Source organism: Podarcis pityusensis (assembly GCF_964106645.2).
Source record: "Podarcis pityusensis genome assembly, chromosome: 5".
In the NCBI taxonomy this organism is placed as follows: domain Eukaryota; kingdom Metazoa; phylum Chordata; class Lepidosauria; order Squamata; family Lacertidae; genus Podarcis; species Podarcis pityusensis.
This window is the reverse complement of record NC_138032.1, coordinates 25,955,279-25,977,087: the sequence shown is the minus strand read 5'-3', so window position 1 is coordinate 25,977,087 and position 21,809 is coordinate 25,955,279. Positions and strand designations below refer to the sequence as shown.

Genomic DNA, 21,809 nt, shown 5'->3' with positions numbered 1-21,809 from the left:
TGACATTTCCATTGACATGGAAGCTGAAAGCAGAAGCATGCCCCTGAAATAAATACAAGATGTGACTCATTTATTCTGTTTAGAACTGGCAATTTGTATGCCCACAGAACTTCGAATTACAAAGCTCTCCCTACTGCAGATTTAGGGATGAGAGAAGATTAGCCAGAGGCTTTACTTCTGCATTCCCTACCCCCAACATATTCACTTTCTAGAAACAGGAAGACTGATATTGTCATGGAAAAGCATCTCTCCCAGGGAAACACACTTGCACTCTGAGATGACACATGTCTGTAATGGTTGTACTATATCCATATGTATTTACTGCTCATTTGAATTCACTGCTGCAGATTTCCATGCTTGAGGTAGGAAGGAACTGACAACCCCGAGGATCCATGTTCATTGTACTATTGATTTAATTTTCCTTTGTACTATGCCTTATTTGCTTGATTTATTTCACTGAGGTGCTGCTTGAATTTGCAGATTGTTCTGGTTTGTTGCATTCATTTCTGCCTAAAAGATCCTTTGAGCCTGGTATGCTATTTGTATTTCGGTCCCACCCACAAAAGGGACGCAGGTGGCACTGTGGTCTAAACCACTGAGCCTCTTGGGCTTGCTGATCAGAAGGTCGGCAGTTCGAATCCGGGTGAGTTCCCATTGCTCTGTCCCAGTTTCTGCCAACCTAGCAGTTCAAAAGTATACCAGTGCAAGTAAATAAATAGGTACCCTTGCGGCAGGAAGGTAAATGGCATTTCTGTGTGCTCTGGCTTCCGTCACTGTGTTCCATGTGCCAGAAGCAGTTTAGTCATGCTGGCCACATGCCCTGGAAAGCTGTCTGCAGACAAACGCCAGCTCCTTCAGCCTGAAAGTGAGATGAACGCCACACCCCATAGTTGTCTTTGACTGGACTTAACCATCCAGGGGTCCTTTAGCTTTAACCCATCCACAAAGCAGTATGATCACAAATTACACGACATCTTTCTCAGCTCTGAAGGTTGAATTGTACTTAGCTTGAAACTTGGGTGCACCCTATCATTAAAATTTGGTTCATACAGATTAAGCCTGGTTGACACATCACACTAAACCAAACTATGGCTTAACATGCCCTCACAAGCTCTGGAAGAAGAAATCGTTGCTGCTTTGCCTCGGTCCAGTATATCCGAAGGCGCATCTCCACCCCCATCATTCTACCCGGACACTGAGGTCCAGCACGAGGGCCTTCTGGCGGTTCCCTCACTGCGAGAAGCCAAGTTACAGGGAACCAAGCAGAGGGCCTTCTTAGTAGTGGCGCCCTCCCTGTGGAATGCCCTCCCACGAAACGTCAAAGAGAACAACAACAACCAGACTTTTAGAAGGTATCTGAAGGCAGCCCTGTTTAGGGAAGCGTTTAATGATTGATGTATTATGGTATTTTAATATTTTTTTGGAAGCCGCCCAGAGTGGCTGGGGAAGCCCAGCCAGATGGGCGGGGTATAAATTATTATTATTATTATTATTATTATTATTATTATTATTATCAGGCCATTCTGCTGCTGTGAGGTGCTAAACCATGGTTTGATTTAGCAAGTCTTCAGAATGCAGCTCTCCCAGACAAACCATGAACTGCAAACCATAGGTTCAGGCAGCGTGCTAAGGGTGTTCCGGTTCAGGCAGCATGCTAAGTCAAGCTATGGTTTAGCGTAGGACAGTGTAACAGCAGATTGACCAGAAGAGGAGGAAAGTTGCCATATTTCAGAAAGTGAAAATCCAGACACAAAAGTTGTTGAGCTATGGGTTGCCATAGGTCTGGATTTTCCTGGACATTTAAGCAATTTCTGCACGGACGCTGCTCCTGAAGGCTGAACCAGGCCTAAAAGATGGCCATAAATTTATCTGTAGCAGGGGAAGGGTAATGGTTTAGTAGCAATGCATACACTGCATGGTCTGGCTTGCATAAAGTCTTTGTTTCATTCCATGCCATTTCCAGTTAAAAGGCCCTCTGGTAGCAGAGCTGTGAAATATATCTTTCTACATTCCTCTGTGGATGCAAAGAGAGGATTCCGCTTCAAGTCTGGCTCAGGATTTTAATTTTATGTGCCGTTAAATCCAGAGCAATTCTGGCAGCCAGCCAAGTACTGATTCTTGAATGGTGCAGCGGCTAAACTGAATTTAAAGTTCATAAGTTAGGATCACACTCCATATCTGCATGCAATGTGAGGTCACTTTTTGGAAGGCAACCAGGAAAGCCAATATGCCTCATGGTATTTCATATATATCAAGCTAAATAATCAGGATTTTAATAAAAGACAGATTTAATATATCCTGGGTATTGCTTTTCTTACTATTTAAAGGGGGTGGGGAGTGAACATTTGCTTTTTCTTTAGCATGAATCCCATCTAAGTTCACTTTTGCCTGTGTATTTCATGGAATATCATGTTACATATTTGTACAGTAGAACATTAGGTTGCGGACGTAATCCACGACGGAAGCACGTCCACAACCCGCAGCGTTCGTAACCTGCAGTGCTGCGTCTGCGTGATGCGATTTGGCGCTTCTGCCATGCCACTCTCCAGGCCACAGCCCTCAGTGGCCAGTTCTGTGCCCTCCTTGAGTGTCTACATTGGCTCCCAGTATGTTTCCAAGCACAATTCAAAGTGTTGGTGCTGACCTAAACGGCCTCGGCCCAGTATACCTGAAGGAATGTCTCCACCCCCATTGTTCAGCCCGGACACTGAGGTCCAGCTCTGAGGGCCTTCTGGCAGTTCCCTCACTGCGAGATATGAGCTTAAAGGAAACCAGGCAGAGGGCCTTCTTGGTAGTGGCACCCGCCATGTGGAACACCCTCCCATCAGATGTCAAGGAAGTAAACAACTATCTGACTTTTAGAAGACATCTGAAGGCAGCCCTGTTTAGGGAAGTTTGTAATGTTTGATGTTTTATTCTGTTTTTAATATTTTGTTGGAAGCCGCCCAGAGTGGCTGGGGAAACCGGGTCAGATGGGCAGGGTATGTATGTATGTATGTATGTATGTATGTATAAATAAATTATTATTATTATTATTATTATTATTATTATTATTATGCTTGGGTGCAATGTGTCCTAGAGCTGTAATCATGCTTTTTGCTTGCCTGTATGGAAGACTGAGAGTTTTGTGTATGCAGGTGTGTGTGTGTGTGTGTGTGTGTGTGTGTGTGTGGAAACACCAGGCATTTCTATGGATGCAAAGTAACCCACTGCAAAAATGTAAAGTCACTCTTTTTTTTGCTCCACCCACTATGCACCTCTGGCATGAGGCCACGCTGGAAGAGAATGAGGCCCCTGTTGAAAAGGGGTTTCAGCCACCGATGCAGAGCAAGCCTAAATTTGGGTAATTTTTGCAAATCACATACTGAGCAAGGTGCTTAAGGATTTGCCCAAAAGTGCACAGGCCTATTAGGAACTAACAGACATGCCACCATGTCTTTTAGTGGAGAAAATGGGAAGGAATGCAAAACAGACCTTACATGGTCATCCCGCAGTCAGTACTTTCATGGGTTTATGTATTCATAAACATGCAAGTTGTTTACTAAGATCTGTCTACGCGTATATAGAAAGACTGACGAATGTGAGCTACTTCTGCACTGACTAACAAATGAAACAGAAAATGTTCAAATCAAATGCTGGGCTCATAAGGCTGAGCATAGAAAAACACTCTACCAGAACATATTCTTTCCCTGGCAGGAATCTGAAGCCAACGGTGTATATATTTATGCTCCTAAGTTATCAAAGGCCAAATATGGTGCCTTCTTTCTTCTCTGTCCTGAAACCTGCCTAGAATCCTATAACTCATCCCACATATCTAGTATGGAGTGGTGATAGCTTATTCAGGACTATACCTTTGGATATGAATACATTAGCAAAGAGACAAGGCTGTTTATAATGCCTTGGAATCCAACATATAGGTAAAATGGAAAGGGGAAATCAGGTTCATTACCTTGAGCTTCTTTGAGGAAAAGTGGGATATATTGTAAAAATGAATGACTACTACATTACAATTCAAATTTGTTATAACATAACATAAAATGTGGCTGTGTTTTATTTCAGGACAGAATTATAGTGACCACTAGGTCTATCTTGCATTTAAAGCACCATTATACCACTTTGAACAAACAGAGCTTGCCACAAAATAATCCTGGGATTTTCAGAGTGCTGAGAGTTGTTTGGCGACCCCTATTCCATTCACAGAGCTACAATTCCTGGTTTAACAATCAATTCCTCTTCCCAGGAAACTCTGGAAACAGTAGCTCCATGACTTGTGCCATAGTGCTTTAAACTTATGGTGCACAGATGGCCTCAGTTGTGGGAGACCTCTAAGTTAGTCATTCTTAGATTTACACAAGGAAGGCCACGTCTCTGCAGTACAATGATTTAACTATTTTGTTTCGTGTTAAACATGTGGATCACTGATGTTAGACAAACTTTAAATCTTTCAGGATTTTAAATCAAGCCAGCTTAACAAGGAGCATATTATCTGAAAAATGTACATTTTAGCAGCTTACTGGGTTGGAAATAAATTGCTGGCACACAGCTGCATTCCAAATATTAAAATATGACCTTCAGTTTCCTACCCACTCCCATGTTTACAGAACTGCCTTGTGAAGAGTGAGTCCAAAAAGGTGGGCAAGAAATTAATTTGGGTTTGTACCCAATGGGTTGTGTGCATGGGATACAGCTCACACAACTGATTTCTCTTTTCCCCATCTCTCCCTATCACCATGGCACTATCCCAAAATCTTCAGAGGGTTGATGAGGGGGTTCCCCCTGAGAATAAGGCGTTGTGTCACATGGGGCTGCCATGGAAGGGGACAGTTGACTGAAGAGGTTTGCTGCAAAATCCTTTCAACCATATTCAGGTGATTCCTCTCTCCCACCTCAGACAGGTTTTCTTTTGGGAAGGGGTACAAGAGGAAGAAAAAGATGGATTGAATGAGTTGGCTTCCAATTGTACAACCAATGGATGCAACCTTTGATCATTAATAATAAGTAACATACAGAATAAACACACTCCTACCCAGTTCGTATCAATGTATCTGTATCTGTATCAATGAAACATCTACTGTACGGCTGAGAAAGTTCAATCCCGGGTGCTGAAAGTGGCCCTCCAAAAATCATTATCTGGCCCTTGGGATTCTCCCCATGTCACATCCTTTTCCAGCCTTGCTCTGCGCTCTTTTTGAATGCTTTTCCCTAGCTGGAATAAGTCTTTGAACTGAGATCATGCCTCTTATTTTCCTGGATGCCTGAAAATTCAGTTTGACTTTTGTGTGGCTGTAATGTAGCCTACTAGAAAAAGAAAAGAGGTAATGAGGCACATCTGTTGTGCCACCCACTTCTGCCTCTGGGTTTGCTGACCACTGTCATGCTACCACTGCCATGACCGCAAAGTTTGCCACGAGGAAATGGAGACCTCCGGCTGAAAAAGGTTTCCCACCTTTTAGTTACAGTGTAAGTGGTGAACATCCTTGAAATGTGGGTTGATATGATTAATGGTTATCCCTGATATAGCTTCCAAAGCTAGCTCAAATACCACGCACATGCCAGCATTGGCACAACAGTTCTTTGTATTGGCTCTGCATTGATCAGAAGCATGACCGGAAACACCCAAAATTATCAGTGTCAGGCACTTAGCATCAATTATATTCTGCAGCTAGCATTGGAGACAAATAGCTCCAAAAGGAGCGAGAGGCCTTGCCAAACCACGTCTTGCCTTCCCTTTCCCCGCTTAGGCATGCTGAAGTCATGGTGCTGAGTTAAAGTAAATAAGCTACAGTTCTCTGGTGAACACTGCAATTACACACTGGCAATTTAGAGCCCACATATATTGCATCATAAGCCCGGTACATACTACCCCGACAGGAAATTGAATAAATCCATGTATGCAATAGCCAAATGCGTGTTTTCATAACCTTTTGTGCTTTCGAAAGCTACATCCGTAAAGTCGCAAAAATACCATACGAATGTAAGGCTGTTATATGGAGTCAGACTACTGACCCATCTAGCCAGTGTTGGGTGCCCTGACTGGCAGCGGGTTTCCAAGGACTAAGCTTTGTGAATAAGTGCTCCTTTTAACTGAAGATGCCAGGACTGGACCTGTGACCTTCTACATGCAAGCCTTATATTTTACCTTGTGAGCTCCCATAACTAAATCCGAAGCCAGATATTTCAGTAACATTTCCAAGCACAGAAAAATGAACCACCAGGAAATTACTGGTTTGGCCCAAGTGTCTGTTCGGGTCTGGAGGGGGTGGATAAGACTGAAACTGTCAGACAACCAGTTCCAGTACCAACACATGGTTTGTTTGGCCTAGTGAGGTACAAAGACCTTGACTTCAACTTTGCCGCCTCTGCTCAGAAGCCAACAGAACAAGACTAACATCGCTGCTGCATTCTTAGTTTAACATACTGTTCTGTGTTTGTTTTTTAAACAATCAATATGACTACAGTTTCAGCAACTGGCATCACTTTTACAAAGTGAGAAGAGTTTACTGGCACAGAAAGCTTTGTGCCCTCAAGGTATTTTCTTCTCCTTTTTACAGGGCCAGCTGTTTAAACAGCAACTGTGAAGCAAGATCCCCAGAACACTTCAAATTACTCTTTTAGCACCCAGTTTATTGACTTTTGACCAGGAGTATTTTTGTCTGCTTTCACATTGATACTTGATCACTCACCCAGCCAGACTTTTTCCTTTTCAGTCTCTTCCTCGTCTCTCTCACTTCACTCTAATGTCACTCTAATGTCACACATATTGGCTAAATCATAGTTAAGATGTGAATGGAGCACTCACAGAATCATGCAGCAACCAGATGCATAAGAAGCCACCTCAGACCTTAGTCAGAACATTGGTCCATTGAGCCCAGTATTATCTACACAGACTGGCAGCACCCCTTCACAGTTTCAGGAGTCTTTCCCCTGGAGAACCCGGGACCTACCACTGAGTTATTATAGATGCAGATCTATGGAAGCAGTAACTTTTGAAGAATACAAAAGCACTACAGTTCTCCTGTATATCAGTGTGTTGGTGGTGTATTAGAAGTGCAAAGGTTTTTTCTTCCTATCGTAGATGACATAAAAGGGGTCTCTTCTCGCATGCTCCCTGCAGCTTGGAAACCACTTCTGAGCTCCAGGAGTGTTATATATTAATTCCATCTCAATCTCAAACCTTTACTGGCATTTAGACAAAATTCCAAAAGGTTCAGTACGATAAAGTCACTCCGCAAAATCTGCATCTAACAATTAAAATACTGTGGTATAACATTCACAAATGTGCATTAATAAAACACCTACGTAAGTGGGATTGGCAATGTGTTATGGCCCAATCCATGCCATCCATGCTCTTTGTACATGCTTTTGGACCAGAGTTCAAAACCCCACTCATCTATGAAGCTTGGACCAATCACTGTCTATCAGCCAAACCTACCTCACAGAGTTGTTGTAAATATAAAAGGGAGAGAGACAGCTACTTGGAGGAAAGTTAAGATATAGATGTAAAATAATAAAATCACACTACCCAATCTGTCTGCCAACTACTGCCATCTGTAGGGCAATAGGCCCTTCCTATGACTTATTCATGCCACTCATATTGTCAAAGTTCTGGTGAATCTACATGGTTTAATTGTATGCTGTGCTCTTTGCTTATATTTTGGTAAATTGTCTCGCTGTTGTTGTTAGCCACCTTGAGTACAGGAAAAGTAAGCTACAAAATACTTTAATTAATAGTTACCTAAATGAAAATGGGCTGTTTTCAGTTGCAAATTGCCACATTACCCACAGTTGCAAAACAAAGTAAGACATTCTTAGTCATATTAAATTGGCTCATGTTCTGCTGACTTTTAAAGTGTCCAGAATTAAACATTTACCTAACAAATTCTACTTTTTTAAAAAAGAGAGAGCTGCACACATATTCTATACTTGTTCCAACTCTATTATGAATATTCAAAGCCATTTAAAATGCAATGAACACAAAAAACCAATGTAGGCATTTTATAGAAGTGGCAATTATAGTTTTCTGGAAGAAGAAGGAAAACTAAGAGCCTGGTGTGCATCCAGTCAAGAATCTAAGTCTCTGGAATATAATAGGACTGTTAGTTTAGGTTCACATGCTTCAGGAAAACTTTTTGTGGGTCAGATTGGCACTTGTGCAAGCAACTAGAATAGATGACTGAATTTTGCCATTTCAAAGAGGCAGAATGCAAATCTACTGAAGACACACCAGCTTTCAAGTTCCACTCAATTTTGATCATGTCGAGAGACAGGTATAAGAGACAGCAAGAGAGAAGGAGGTATAGCTATGCATATAAGTGCGGTTTTATCAATAACCACAAATTATTCCATGTCAGAAATAGATGTGAAGTTTACAAAGGAGACTTTGTAACTCAGTTTTTGCTCTGTTTCTGAGTAGCTTTTCAGGACCAATAAGGTCTCTTCTAACAAACTCTAGCTTTCATAGACTCAATAGAACTTTTGTCACATAAATCAAAAGTTACACAGTAATCCCTGAATGTTACGTATCTCTTTTTAATGAATAACACACTTCCTGTAGGTTTTCACATCAATCAAACATGCTCATTTGTTTTAATTGCTATAAGATGGCTTGGACAGAAACCTTTATTATTATGGTTACATCAACATTGAAGGACCTTGTCAATTTGGGATTCACCTCACAATGCGTTTCTCCTCAACCATACAATTAGGAGAGGGGTTGTATAAGGAAAGTTCTTTGTAGCTTAAACACTGCTCAAATCAGACTTAGAGGCATTTTATTAAGTATGAATAGGATATAAATCATGCAGAATAAAACAGAACCTACATCAATGTCAGTCTCATTAGATTTTGAAACGTCTGATCAATGGCAAAGAAGTGTATGTAAAACAACTCAGAAAATTAAACAAGGATTAAAACTGGAGTCTGTTGTTAACAATCCCTGCAATGTCTGGGGTCCTGGCAGAAGTGGAGTTTGCACATCAGGAGAGTCTGCTATACATCAGTGAAGATTTTCTTACTGTTTATGTTAACCAAGAATCCACTATTATTATTATTACTCTGTAACATGCATTTTATTAGCACTGCTTCAGCATTCTAGACCATTGCCTCTTCATTAAGATGGCTTGAACAGTGCTATTCCATAATAATTTACAAATAATAAACTTATTTGGGATTAAGTTTTTTACTCCTGTTCTGTTTATTAGCCTGGGATGGACTCCAGGGAGTTACAAAACAACGTCCTATTCACACAACAGTTCCTTCTGCCATGGGGGGGGGGGACATGTGTTTGTGTGGGGGGGGGTTATTAACAAATCTCATGCACAACTCCCCCCACATACAGAATCTGCCTGTATATGTGTACAGCCCTAAAATCTGTAAACTTCAGTAAAGGGAATGGGCAAATGATGCATCCATGAGACATCTGGATATCTGCACATAGAAGGCAGATTGCAAGCCATGTTGTACATCTGTGCCTGCAGAGATAAGGAGATAGAAGCTGCGCAGAAGAGTCACTGTTCTGTATTGTCTTCCACAAAGGGGACTGTGTGAACCAATAAGTTTTCACTAAGGGTCACATTTCAAGTTGAGGAAGTGATGTGAAGTGGCTTTTATGATATGTGGGTACCTTGGTTCTCAAATTTAATCCGTTCCAGAAGTCCGTTCCAAAACCAAAGCGTTCCAAAACCAAGGTGCGCTTTCCCATAGAAAGTAATGCAAAATGGATTAATCCGTTCCAGACTTTTAAAAACAACCCCTAAAACAGCAATTTAACATGAATTTTACTATCTAACAAGACCATTGATCCATAAAATGAAAGCAATAATGTACTGCAGTCACACAATCAATCAATCAGTAGTTGAACTGGGTTCCACACAGTCTCACACAAAAAAGCCGCAACAAAACAAAACAAAAAAGCCGCAAAAACAAAAATGCTAAAACAATAGCAAAAACAGACAGACCTCAGTGTAGCACTCAAAACGGAAGTGTGGCACTCAAATCGGAAGCATAACACACAAAACAGAGCACGTTCAGCTTCCAAAAAAAGTTCACAAACCAGAACATTTACCTCCGGGTATGCAGTGTTTGGGTTCCAAGTTGTTCGAGTACCAAGGCGTTTGAGAACCAAGGTACCACTGTACTTATATAAGCCCTTATACAAGTTATGTAGTTGAGCAGAGAAGTGATTGCCCTAAAAGTATTTTAAAGAAGAAGAAATAAAGCTTACAAGTGCTATTATTCCTTATAAGACACTAACCAATAAGTGAGGAATCAGACAAACTACATTACATGCAATCAGGCACACCAATTCTATGGGGATGGGGCCTCTACAGCCCCCACCCCCCAGTGCCACAGGGATGGGGCTCAGTCCTAATCTTGAGGGCGCAGAGGAGACCTGGTGGGAAGTCGCCCCATGCCGTATATCATCAGGAGGTGCACCACAGCCTGGTCAGAATCACCCCAGGCAGCACAGCATTGGGAGGCGCCATGCAGAGCAGCACAGCCTTGAGTGCAAATGTTGCATTGGGAAGAGCTTCTTCAACCAAGCAATGGGTACAAAAAATGCATATGCTGAAGTAAAGTGTGCCTAAAAAGTCATATACTGGTGAAAATAAAATTTTGAAAATGCATCATATTAGGAGAAATTGTTTTGCAAAAAAATGGGTATATTAGGCAAAACTGCATATCAACACGAGTAGATTAGGAGATAACGTGCACAAACATACTGATGAATTTTCATGAAGACTTAAAAAAAAACAACAACCCACAAACTGATGTGGAAATGTAAAGTTAAGATTGGGAAAAAATGAAAAACTGAAAGAAGCAACTATGTTCCTTCTGTGTGGCAAAACAATCACGGCAGAGTTTTGAAGCGAGCCATTTACTACCTCAAAGGTGTGAATCAAAACTCTGAGCTCTTTTTATTACCATGTGAAAATTATAAATCACAGATTATGGTTGATTTCCCAGGACTGATGAGAGCGAGAGCTGGGAACGCAATCAAAGGCCTGCTCAGGATCCAAGCAAGAAGCAGTGTATGGCAAGCAACATGATGTGTATTTAAAACCAATTGTCTCTTTTGACTGGAAGCACTAGAACACATTACGGGCCCTTTTCTTTAAACAGATTTTATGCATGTCTTTCCTCTTCTGTTTTGCACATTGAGGATTGAATTTCTTTCTGCCTTCCAGCTCCCTGGAACAAGCACTTTACACGACCCAAGGAGCAGAATGTGAACAAGGCTGTGAAGGAAACTGGTTGAAAATCTGGCCAGAAAAAAAGGGGGGGGGGGCAGGGACACAAAGTAACACCTTTCATGTTTGAGAGACTATCAAATGGAATAATCATGTCTTCCAGGTGCCAGGTCTCTTCCGCCAAGCATCATGGCTAACAGTGCAGCTGTATATTGTCTACTCAGGAGTAAGCCTTGCTATGTTCGATGGGGCAAATAGGCAACGGTGTCCCTATGGCATAAATTCCATTACATACAGTGGGATTTACTTCGGGCAAACATGCACAAGATTGCACAGTAAAATACAGTGGTACCTCGGGTTAAATACTTTAATTTGTTCCAGAGGTCCGTTCTTAACCTGAAACTGTTCTTAACCTGAAGCACCACTTTAGCTAATGGGGCCTCTCACTGCCACCGCGATATCGCCGCACAATTTCTGTTCTCTTCCTGAAGCAAAGTTCTTAACCCAAGGTAATATTTCTGGGTAAGCGGAGTATGTAACCTGAAGCGTATGTAACCTGAGGTACCACTGTACTGGAAATGAGAGAAGTTTCTTGTAGGGCAAACAATCACGATTGTATTTAAGGCTTAGCGGGGAAATAGACGTTTCCCCGCGATGCCCAGCTCAGAATTTGCATTTCTATATCGCTTGCCATCTCAAATGCATCCTAAATATTGATCATCGCCAGTATGAAAGTCATGATTCAACTCTTCACCACAGACAGGAAAAGACGGCTCATAAGGTTACAAGGTGCTTAGAAGTAAGGACTCTTTTAAAGGATTGTTGAGATATCACAAGGATCGTTGGGAACAGGTTTTTCAAGCTTATCACCCACCCACCCCCAGTAAATTCGGATTAAATTGAGGGGGTACAAGCTGGAATTCTGATGGCAACAGCATTGTGTGTGAATGCTGCAAAGAAAGAAATGAGGAGCGCAAACCTCACCCATCTCCCTTTGCTAACTCTCTCTGCATTTTCCATGTTAAGGAAATTGCCAACCTACATGAGAATGCACACCTAGTGAAAATGGACCTAAGCATCTCGGAGAAACTGTTTTCCTCTTGAAACTTGGAAACTTTGTTTTTGACGTTACTGTATCTCAGACTGACTCCTTTTAAAAGACTCAGCTTCCCAACGTGGAACGCTGCTTGCTGCCTGTAACTTGTGTCTGGGTGGGCGGCCAAGAAAACCTTCGCCAGACGTTTATGTTCCACATGAATGTTACAAGGAAAGTGACAGGGAGAAGGGAAAGAAAGAAACACACACAAAGCATGTGCAACAAATTCAGCGCTCAAGAGGCAAGCCAGACCCGCCTGAGAGCTGGGGAAATCAGCTGCAGTTTGAACAACGGGGCTTTTGTCTGAAGATCCCGAAGCGGGGTCTGAATGAGAAGGTGTCTTTTTTCGGGGGGGGGGGAGGGTCTCACTCCCCGTCTCTCAGAAAGCAACGGACTGGCAAACTCGCCTTGCAGCAAAAGAAACTCATTTCCCCTAGGGATATTTCCTCTCTCTTCACGAACCCAAGCTAAAGAGAATCCACCTTCAGATTAAAGGGGTGGGGGTAGCGTCACCTTTTAATTTTAATGTAAGAAAATCAGGATTTTCACCAGCAATCCATTCATTTACTCGGTCATAACGTGGACCTAATCAAATGTTAAAGTTTTTTGGGGGGGGGTTGGGGGGGAAGGGTGGATTTCATATAAAAGTACCAGGGCGCAAATCCACACCCCAGCCCCTCTCTTCTAGAAGTGAACCCGTCTCAGAAATCAGCTTGGTCTATGCAACAACTCTGCACATGGCAAGGAACCCTCTCGCCTTCTGCCCTGCTCACCGCACGCGCGCTAAGGTTAAGCTTCTCAAAAAAAATGGAGGAGGCCCGGCTCAAATGAAAACGTGGGGGCGTCGGGGAAGCAGGAGCGGGTGCGTCAAGTTACCGGTGGGAGTGGGCGATCTCTCGGCCTCGGGCTCGGCGGGGTGGGTCGGCTGCAGGAGATGGATAGCGAAAGCCAAGAGGAGGGCGAGGGGTCCAGCGCTGCTGCGGCTGGCCATCTTCGGGGCTCCAGCCAAGCCGGGAAACGAAGCAGAGCCAAGCAGTAGACCCGGAGAGGCTCTTTCCCTTCTTCCCTCCCTCGCCTGCTCTCCCACCCGCGACAAGAGTCCTGCGAGGCGCTCGGCCGGCCGGCTGGCCCGTTCCCTTGTTCCAAGCGCGTGGGGCCGCCGTGAACTCCAGAAGGGAATTGCTTCGCGGGGGTGGAGATCCTCCAGAAGAAGGGTCGTGATGAAAAAGTGCCGGGAGGAGAAAGAAAGAAAAAGATCCGCTCGATCCACTCGCCGAAGAAGCAGCGGGGAAGCGTTCCGGAAGATGCGATCAGGTGGAGGCAGCGCCGCGGATCCCGCCGCCGTCTGGCCCTCGCTTAAGGGCACCAGGCAAAGGGAGCCGTCGGTGCGCGCTGGAGCCTTTATAAGGCGAGCGGGAGGGGTGGCCGTCGGGGAGCCCCGGGCGCGGCCAGAGGAGAGCTTCTACCCAAAGTGCTGCCGGGTCCTCCCAGCTATTGGCCGGGGGGCTGGCAGGGGAGGGGGAGCAAGCCCGAGGGGTGGGTGGGGTGGGGAAAGGGGTGTCTCCCTCCTTGCGTGTCCCCCAGGCGCGCCTGGACCCTGCCGGTGCGAGGACATCCTCTGGCGCCCTCGCAGGAGCAAATGGGAAGCCTCCGCACATGCTCGGTAGAGACGTGAAGCCCTTGCCCAGACCCGGACTTGGACTTTTGGCAAGCGCCGTCGGTCCTCTGGCGCCGGGCTGCTTTCCGTACCCTAAGAGGTGCGCTTCTCGGGCTCTGCAGCTTTAAGGGGACACGAATGGCGGCGAGCTAACAAGTGACAGCTGCTGCCTAGGACGGCGTTGGGACGGAACTGGTTGTCGTGGGATGCTTTAACCGTCGGTTGATGCAGTTACGTTGGTGTTACTTTAGAGGAGCAAAGTAGCGCGTGGAGTAGAATAATAGAATTGCAGAATTGGAAGGGACCCTGAGGATAATCTAGTGCAATGCAGGAATTTGCGGTTGCCCCGTAGGAGAATCGAACCCGCAACCTTGGCATTATCAACACCATGCTCTAACCAAATGAGCTATCCGAGTAGGATGTGCCTGCGTTGCAGAATAAGTACTATTCACGTAAACTGTTGCAAATGATAAGCAGTTGTTACTAGTTATTGTTGACTCCCCCCCCCCCCCCCATGGTAGTTCTAACAGTGCCAAAGATCTCCGACGTTAGTCATACTAAGAGGAGTTGTTGTTTAGTCGTGTCCGACTCTTCGTGACCCCCTGGACCAGAGCACGCCAGGCACTCCTGTCTTCCACTGCCTCCCGCAGTTTGGTCAAACTCATGCTGGTAGCTTCGAGAACACTGTCCAACCATCTCGTCCTCTGTCGTCCCCTTCTCCTTGTGCCCTCCATCTTTCCCAACATCAGGGGCTTTTCCAGGGAGTCTTCTCTTCTCATGAGGTGGCCAAAGTATTGGAGTCTCAGCTTCAGGACCTGTCCTTCCAGTGAGCACTCAGGGCTGATTTCCTTAAGAATGGATAGGTTTGATCTTCTTGCAGTCCATGGGACTCTTAAGAGTCTCCTCCAGCACCATAATTCAAAAATACTAAGAGTAGACCCATTGAAATCAGTGCATTGATTTCATTGGTTCTAATACAGTATGACCTGTGTGCACACCATACATTATACATTTAAAGCACACACTAGAATCCTGGGAATTGTAGTTTAAGGGTGCTGGGAATAGTAGCTCTGTGAATTCCAAGAATTCTTTTGGCGTAGGGGGTGTGCTTTAAATGTACAGTGTACACGGGGTTTTAGATACCACCCCCAAGTCTCTTCCTGTAAAGAGTTTCAATATTTGTTTAGGGATTTCCTGGCGTTAATTGTTACTGTTGCCAATGCATTTATTTATTTGTCGGGTTGATACCCCGCCTTTCCGCCAGAATTTAAAAACATTCCAAAACAGTTGAAACATTCTAAAACCATGTACAATTAAAACATTTAAAAGCAGTTACAGTTTACCAAAGGCTTGCAAATCCAAACATTATGATATCTGTGCACAGTCCCTCAATTTCAGAAAATTCTTACAGCCGAGCACTCCACAGAACAGCCACTTCCAACATTAATCCCATTTTACAAGTGATGCTCAGGGCAGTTTCTGTTTGCTTGTATGCTTTTTTGCATTTTCCATATCTGAAAATGGAATGCAAAACCTGTTGGGTAGAACACACATTCTCACAGTGTGAATAGCAGTGTCTGAATTTGCAAGCCTTTGGCTAGCTTTCTCAATAAAGCTGAACTGGGACTGTGGGGCATACTTGAGTTTTTTTGTGCGGTAAGTTTGTCTTGTGCATTAATTTGCTTATTTGAGGGATCACTTTTTACGATGTCCTTCAGTAAAATCCCCAGGGCAGAGCCCATGTGCAATTGTACCTGAATAAAACTGTACAAATGACTTCAAATTACTCACTCCTATTCTGTTCGGCAGTGAATCACATGTTTACTGTTTTCACATGGCATGAGAAATCTATGACCACTCAAAGCAAATGTGGGGCTCCTGATTTGGATAGGAGACATAGATTCCCCCTCTGTTTTTGACATCTGTCTGTCTTGAGCAGGCTTACTCAGACTCGGCCCTCCAGATGTTTTGAGACTACAATTCCCATCATCCCTGACCACTGGTCCTGCTAGCTAGGGATCATGGGAGTTGTAGGCCAAAAACCTCTGGAGGGTCGAGTTTGAGGAAGCCTGGGCTTTAGAGACAATGGAGTGTGCTTCGGGGGGGGGGGGGAATCCAAACGGCAGTGTTTGCAGCACCGAAGTGACCTCCCCATGGTGGAAACTGGGGCAGTGTGTATGGGGGTCCTGGGCTGCCCAGACGACAGGACCCCACTCTCAGCCTTGCTCTGCCAAAGGAAAGCAGAGCAATACGTTCGGCACCAGCTTGGCTGCTGGAGTTGCTGGCATGAGGTGTACAAGGTGCCACCCAACTGTCATGGGGACTCCACTGCAGATTTGTGAAGAGTTTAATATTTAGCCTTTCTTCTAACAAATATATCCTCCAAGGCAGTGGTGATTTAGGATCAGAGTTTTCCTTCTTCTAGATGGGCTACCTTCCCAAGTTAACAAGCCCCATCTACCCCTCACTTCCCTCATGCAGAAACCACCTTCTTGATTAATTGTTGGACCCCCTATTGTCCCACTCAGTGCGCCAGAGCCTGTGTGTGTGTGTGTGTGTGTGTGTGTGTGTGTGTGAGAGAGAGAGAGAGAGAGAGAGAGAGAGAGAGAGAGACTGGGGTACCATATGGCCCTCTGGTAATAGCAACATTGAGCTAGAACTTAAATTGAGCAAATGATCCAAGGGGGAAGGGTTAAACAGTCTCTCCTTGTGCCATGGCCCTAATAAAAATGACTTTTTGTGGAAGTGAAAGATATTGAGAGATTGAACTGTGGAAAAAAGTGTGTCTTATGGAGTGAAAAATACGGTGCCATACATATAACAAGATAGGCTGCCACAGTGCTCATTTGTAAAACTGCTCATCTATAGAGCAGCACATTCCAGAATTTATTTATTTTTTGGTTAATGTTACTTGTGAAAATGATATTAATCACCTGTGTCTGCTTGCCACGTCCCCATGATATACATTACTCTATGTTAAATATTTCATAGTGCAAAAATATTTACACAATATATAGTCTGAAATTTGCTTCGTGGCATCTTGGAAAATTTCATAAAAATCCAACACAAATTAAGGCTGGTGGTTGCTTTTGGCTTTTTGTATTGTTTTTACAATGTAGGCTTTACATCTGAATGCAACTGCTTCTGTTTAGCTTCCATCTGCTTTTCATTGTGACATATAATTGTATTAATTTTGTGCTTCTGAATGATGTGATGATGACATTTATTTAACTGATTTCAGAATGCAGCCCAGAGTTTTATTTTGTTGTTGTTTTCTCTCAAAACAAGCACTGGTGTCCTAACAGGTTATGGCATGGTGCACAATGTCCAGAACCTTATTGTCTATTTTAAAAGAATAAACATATTGCATGCTTTTCTTTCTCCTTCTCCTCTTGCTTTCCCACATCAGGACGACTATTGCTCCTCCAGAATATAAACCATTGCAGAATTTGGCTGGTGGGCATGAAAAGAAGCTGTGCTTTGCTTTCTGGCAGCATCTTTCGATATAAATGCTTATTTTGCATAATTGTATCAGATTAAATACAAAACCATAACATGTGCACATGGCAGAGGTTTTTGGCTCTGTGCATCAGACTGCCCCAAGCACCATGGGGCCAAGATTGCTATGGCTCCCTGCCACATGATTACACAATGGCAGATGTGTTGTCCAACATGGAATAGTTAATATAGCTGTCAGAATACGAAAAACCTGCAAAAAAACACCTATCAGCCTTGGAAACTAAATAGAACCTCCTTGCTCAGAGATGGTAGGCCAGTGAATACCAATTTCAGGCAAAGTGAACAGAAGCGAGGAGCCCCTATCTTCATGCCCTGCTTATAGGTTTCCTGGAGGTCTCTAGCAGGCTGCTGTTTTTCCTTGTTACAGTTGGCAGAGCATGAGACTTCATCTCAGGGCCATGGGTTTGAGCCCCACATTGGGCAAAAGATTCCTGCATTGCAGGGGGTTGGACTAGATGATCCTTGTGTTTTGTTTTTTTAAAAAATGATATTTATTGAAAATTTTAAAATTACAGAAAAAGACAAAGCAGAGAAAGAAAAAAGAAAAAACAGAAAAGAGAAAAAGAAAACAAACCACATCCAACAATACAAATTCAAAAAACAAAAATACACCACAAACATATAAAAATAAAACCAACATTCTCAAATCTTCAACTTTCATTACCTTCTTTCTTTGACCTCCTCCTCCTCCCTTTTTTTTGTATCCCAGTTATTAATTATCGCAGCAAATCCTTTCCATATTTCATAATATTCTGTCATTACATTACCTTGATCTATTTTCATCTTATCTTATAAAAAACCTTAATACTTAAATCTTATTTTTACCCACTTCTCATGACCATAATATTCTTGCCTAATTCTTTAAACATTTTTGCTAGAGCCAAGTAATTTCGTTCCAACATTTTTCTAACAGTCATCAATTTTATAAAACAATCCTTGTAATAATAATAAAAAAAATAGAAACAATCCAATCTTCATCCAGCGTCCCTTCCTCCTGGTCCCGGGTTTTGTCAGTCCTTTTTATCCCATCGATCTAGCGCATTAACCTGGTAACCTTATATCCGAGGCCCTTAAGTCCCTTCCATGTCCCTTCTGCAGCTCTTCTTCATATTTACCTTTCACTCGTGGGAACTCCAGCTTGGTAATGTTTTTGACTCTTTTCAACAAATCAGCCCCTTTTCCATAGTCCAGACTAAACTCCATGTAGTATTTAAAGTCATATTTCAGAATCCCTCCAAAATTGAGAGCCCCCACAGCTCCAAACATCTCATGGCCCATTGCCAGACTCGGAAAGTCCAAACATCCCTGCATAGGGGGGGTCTATCCAACCCCCCATTTCCAAATCAGTCCAAATTTTATCTTTCCTAATCTGGCTTTTTCCAAGTTCCTTTGTCAAATCCAAAAGCTCATGTTCCTGCAAGGCCGCAGCTCCCTCCATCTCTGGCGCCCAAGATTGCGCAACATCTGGACTAGATGATCCTTGTGGTCCCTTTCCAACTCTTTGGTTCTATGATCTACTATGTTATGTATCTTGGTGTTTTATATTGTAAACCTCCCTGTGCTGCTTGGATGAAGGGTAATATAGGCAAAAAAAATCAATCAATCATTTGGACTTCAGATGTGTGTGTAGAGTATTTCAACCTTAGCTTTGTCCAGATGACAGCTCTAGCAAAAAATAAAATTAAAAGCATGGTGATGGAATCAACCATTCCTGGTCGAAACAGACATAAGGCTATTATTATTATTTAACATCTTTATTGAAAATTCAAAAAGTTCCTAATTATATGTGCACTAAACATGGTTAGATGTAAATAAAAGAGAAAAAGAGAAGGGAAAATATAGGGGGGACGACCCAAAACTGTATATTTTACAAAGTTGTTATTGTACTTCACCAGATCATAACCTATTACAGTATTTGTAATAATGAAATTCCACATATCATTGAATTTGTCCATGGCAAGTCTGTGTTTATATGCAAGTTGTTCATATGTTCCGTGTTTGTATAAGTCTTCAATCCGATCGTAGAAGGGAGCCTCGTTTTTATTTTTCCAGTTCATCAGTATCAGTCTTTTTGCTGTGGTAAGGCACCGAGAGTCCACTCATATTGACCTTTTGTAAGGTTCCATGTGCTGGGTATATAATTCAAGAGGTTATTTTGCTCTGTAAATGTAAGGCACAGTGGTACCTTGGGTTACAAACTCTTCGGGTTACAGACTCCGCTAACCTGGAAGTAGTACCTCGGGTTAAGAACTTCACCTCAGGATGAGAACAGAAATCGTGCGGCAGCGGCAAAGTAGCAGCGGGAGGCCCCATTAGCTAAAGTGGTGCTTCAGGTTAAGAACAATTTCAGGTTAAGAACGTTCCTCGGGAACAGCGGCGTAGCGTGGGTTGTCAGCACCCTTGGCAAGGCAAGTAATTTGCGCCCCCTAACCCGGGGCAAGGCAAGTAATTTGCGCCCCCTAACCCCAAACCTGCTGCCACTGCCAGCTTCTTCTTGCTGCTGCCTGGGCTGGTCTGGTGTGGTTCTCTCCCACGCTCAGCACTGCGCTGGGCGGCCGCTGCACTGTCCCTCCCCCAGATAGTCCCTCGCTCTCTCTCCGCACCGCAAGCCTGGCACCCACCCCCTCCACAGTGGGCGGCGACCCAGCGGCTCGGATCGGATTCGCACAGCCAGCACTGCAGTGAGAGAGAGTGAGCCAGGTAGGGGCAGAGAGCTGCGGGTGCGAGTGCGCCCCCCAGATGTTGCGCCCGGTGCGGCCGGCCCCCCTGCACCCCCCACGCTTCCCCACTGCTCGGGAACGAATGAAGTTCGTAACCAGAGGTACCACTGTATAAAGCTTTACCACAGTTGGTGGATGGGACAGGGGGAGTCAACAGTGTTGCTAATAGTGACCTCCCTTTTCTCTCCTACCACTCTTACCATACCACCAGAGCTTTCTTCACCACCCTCACTTCTCATTTCATCTGATATGACTAGTGGAGACAGTCTGAGATATGTGCTGTGTAGAGGGAAGATTCAGTGTGTGTAAACAGCTAAGGGGAGAATAATTAAATTTCACAAATAATTGGTGCTGCCCTCAAGGAAGCTTGTTCTAGATGGACATCTTTATGGTCTGGTGATCCTAAGTCTGTTTACTCAAAAGTAAGCCTCGCTGAATTAAATGGGACTTCCTTCCCAGGCAGTATGCCTAGAATTGCAGCATTATATTAGTGGAAGCAAAGGCCGAGTCAGCCCTACTGAGATTTGAACCTGTGGTTCTGGGGAAATGTAGAGAGGTTCCATAATTGAAGCTTAGGCCACCAAAGAAGCCTACAGGAAGTTGGCAGTTTAGATTAATCTTGGAAGATTAAGAGTTGTATATATAATACACTACTGTGCTGCGCAACTCAGACATGACAATGCCAAGAGCAGTCTCTGTGCAGATCCCCTGAGAAAAACATACTGGATGCAAACCAGGTGTTCTGAGTCAGGTGGTCTGGGTAGAGGGGAATGGAGGGCAAAATTTGGGTCTGAGGCTCCCCACCCCTGTTTAATGTTTCCCCCATTAACATAGCAAGAACATCACCCCTACTTGTTTCTTACCAGGCTGTCATAGCCAAGATAATATCCGACCTTCCTTTCCAGTTTTTGTTATTTACGTTGTAAGCAGTAGGAAGTGAATCCTTCATGCTAGAGTTGCCAGCTGACCTGTATTTGAAAGAGTCGTGTCCTTTGCCCATTCAGGGCTGGCCCAAACATCTTTTCTGCCCCAAAGGACACATTGCCTCTCCAGTTTCCTATGTACAGAAATAAACTGGACCGGCAGGTGACTCTCACTTCAGCACTGGCAACAGCAGCACTCGCTGCTACATCAGAGGGCATCAGGCTAGCTGAAGAGGTTCAGGGGAAGCTGCGTGGTGCAAAATGGCTGTTTCCTCCAACAACTCACTCACTGCCTGGCACCTGCTTGCTAACGAAACAAATGGTGCAATAGCCTTAGTGCATGGGCTGAGCTAGCTACCTCTCTTCCTGTTTGCAATTGTGTGTGTCACTTTCAGTAATATATGCATTTCTGTGCACACATTAACCCAGCGTATGCATTTTTAAACATGTTACGTGACTGAAGAACTAATTTGGAGAATTGTACATTTTGAAGGGTTTCAGTTCTCTTATTGTTGGTACCTCGGGTTAAGAACTTAATTCGTTCTGGAGGTCCATTCTTAACCTGAAACTGTTCTTAACCTGAGGCACCACTTTAGCTAATGGGGCCTCCCGCTGCCGCCGCGTCACCACCATGCGATTTCTGTTCTCATCCTGAAGCAAAGTTCTTAACCCGAGGTACTATTTCTGGGTTAGTGGACTCTGTAA

General features: G+C 43.8%; 1 protein-coding gene across 2 annotated transcripts in view; it reads right to left on the bottom strand.

Annotated features, from left to right (window-relative positions):
• PLOD2 (procollagen-lysine,2-oxoglutarate 5-dioxygenase 2) overlaps positions 1-13,775 on the bottom strand; it is a 63,603-nt gene extending 49,828 nt beyond the window's left edge. For both annotated transcript variants that reach the window (XM_081007934.1, XM_081007935.1), the window contains exon 1: positions 13,162-13,775. In XM_081007934.1, coding sequence (XP_080864060.1) covers positions 13,162-13,276 — 115 coding nt within the window. In that variant the 5' untranslated portion in view covers positions 13,277-13,775. The remainder of the gene's footprint in view (positions 1-13,161) is intronic.
• Between the last annotated feature and the right edge of the window lie 8,034 nt (positions 13,776-21,809).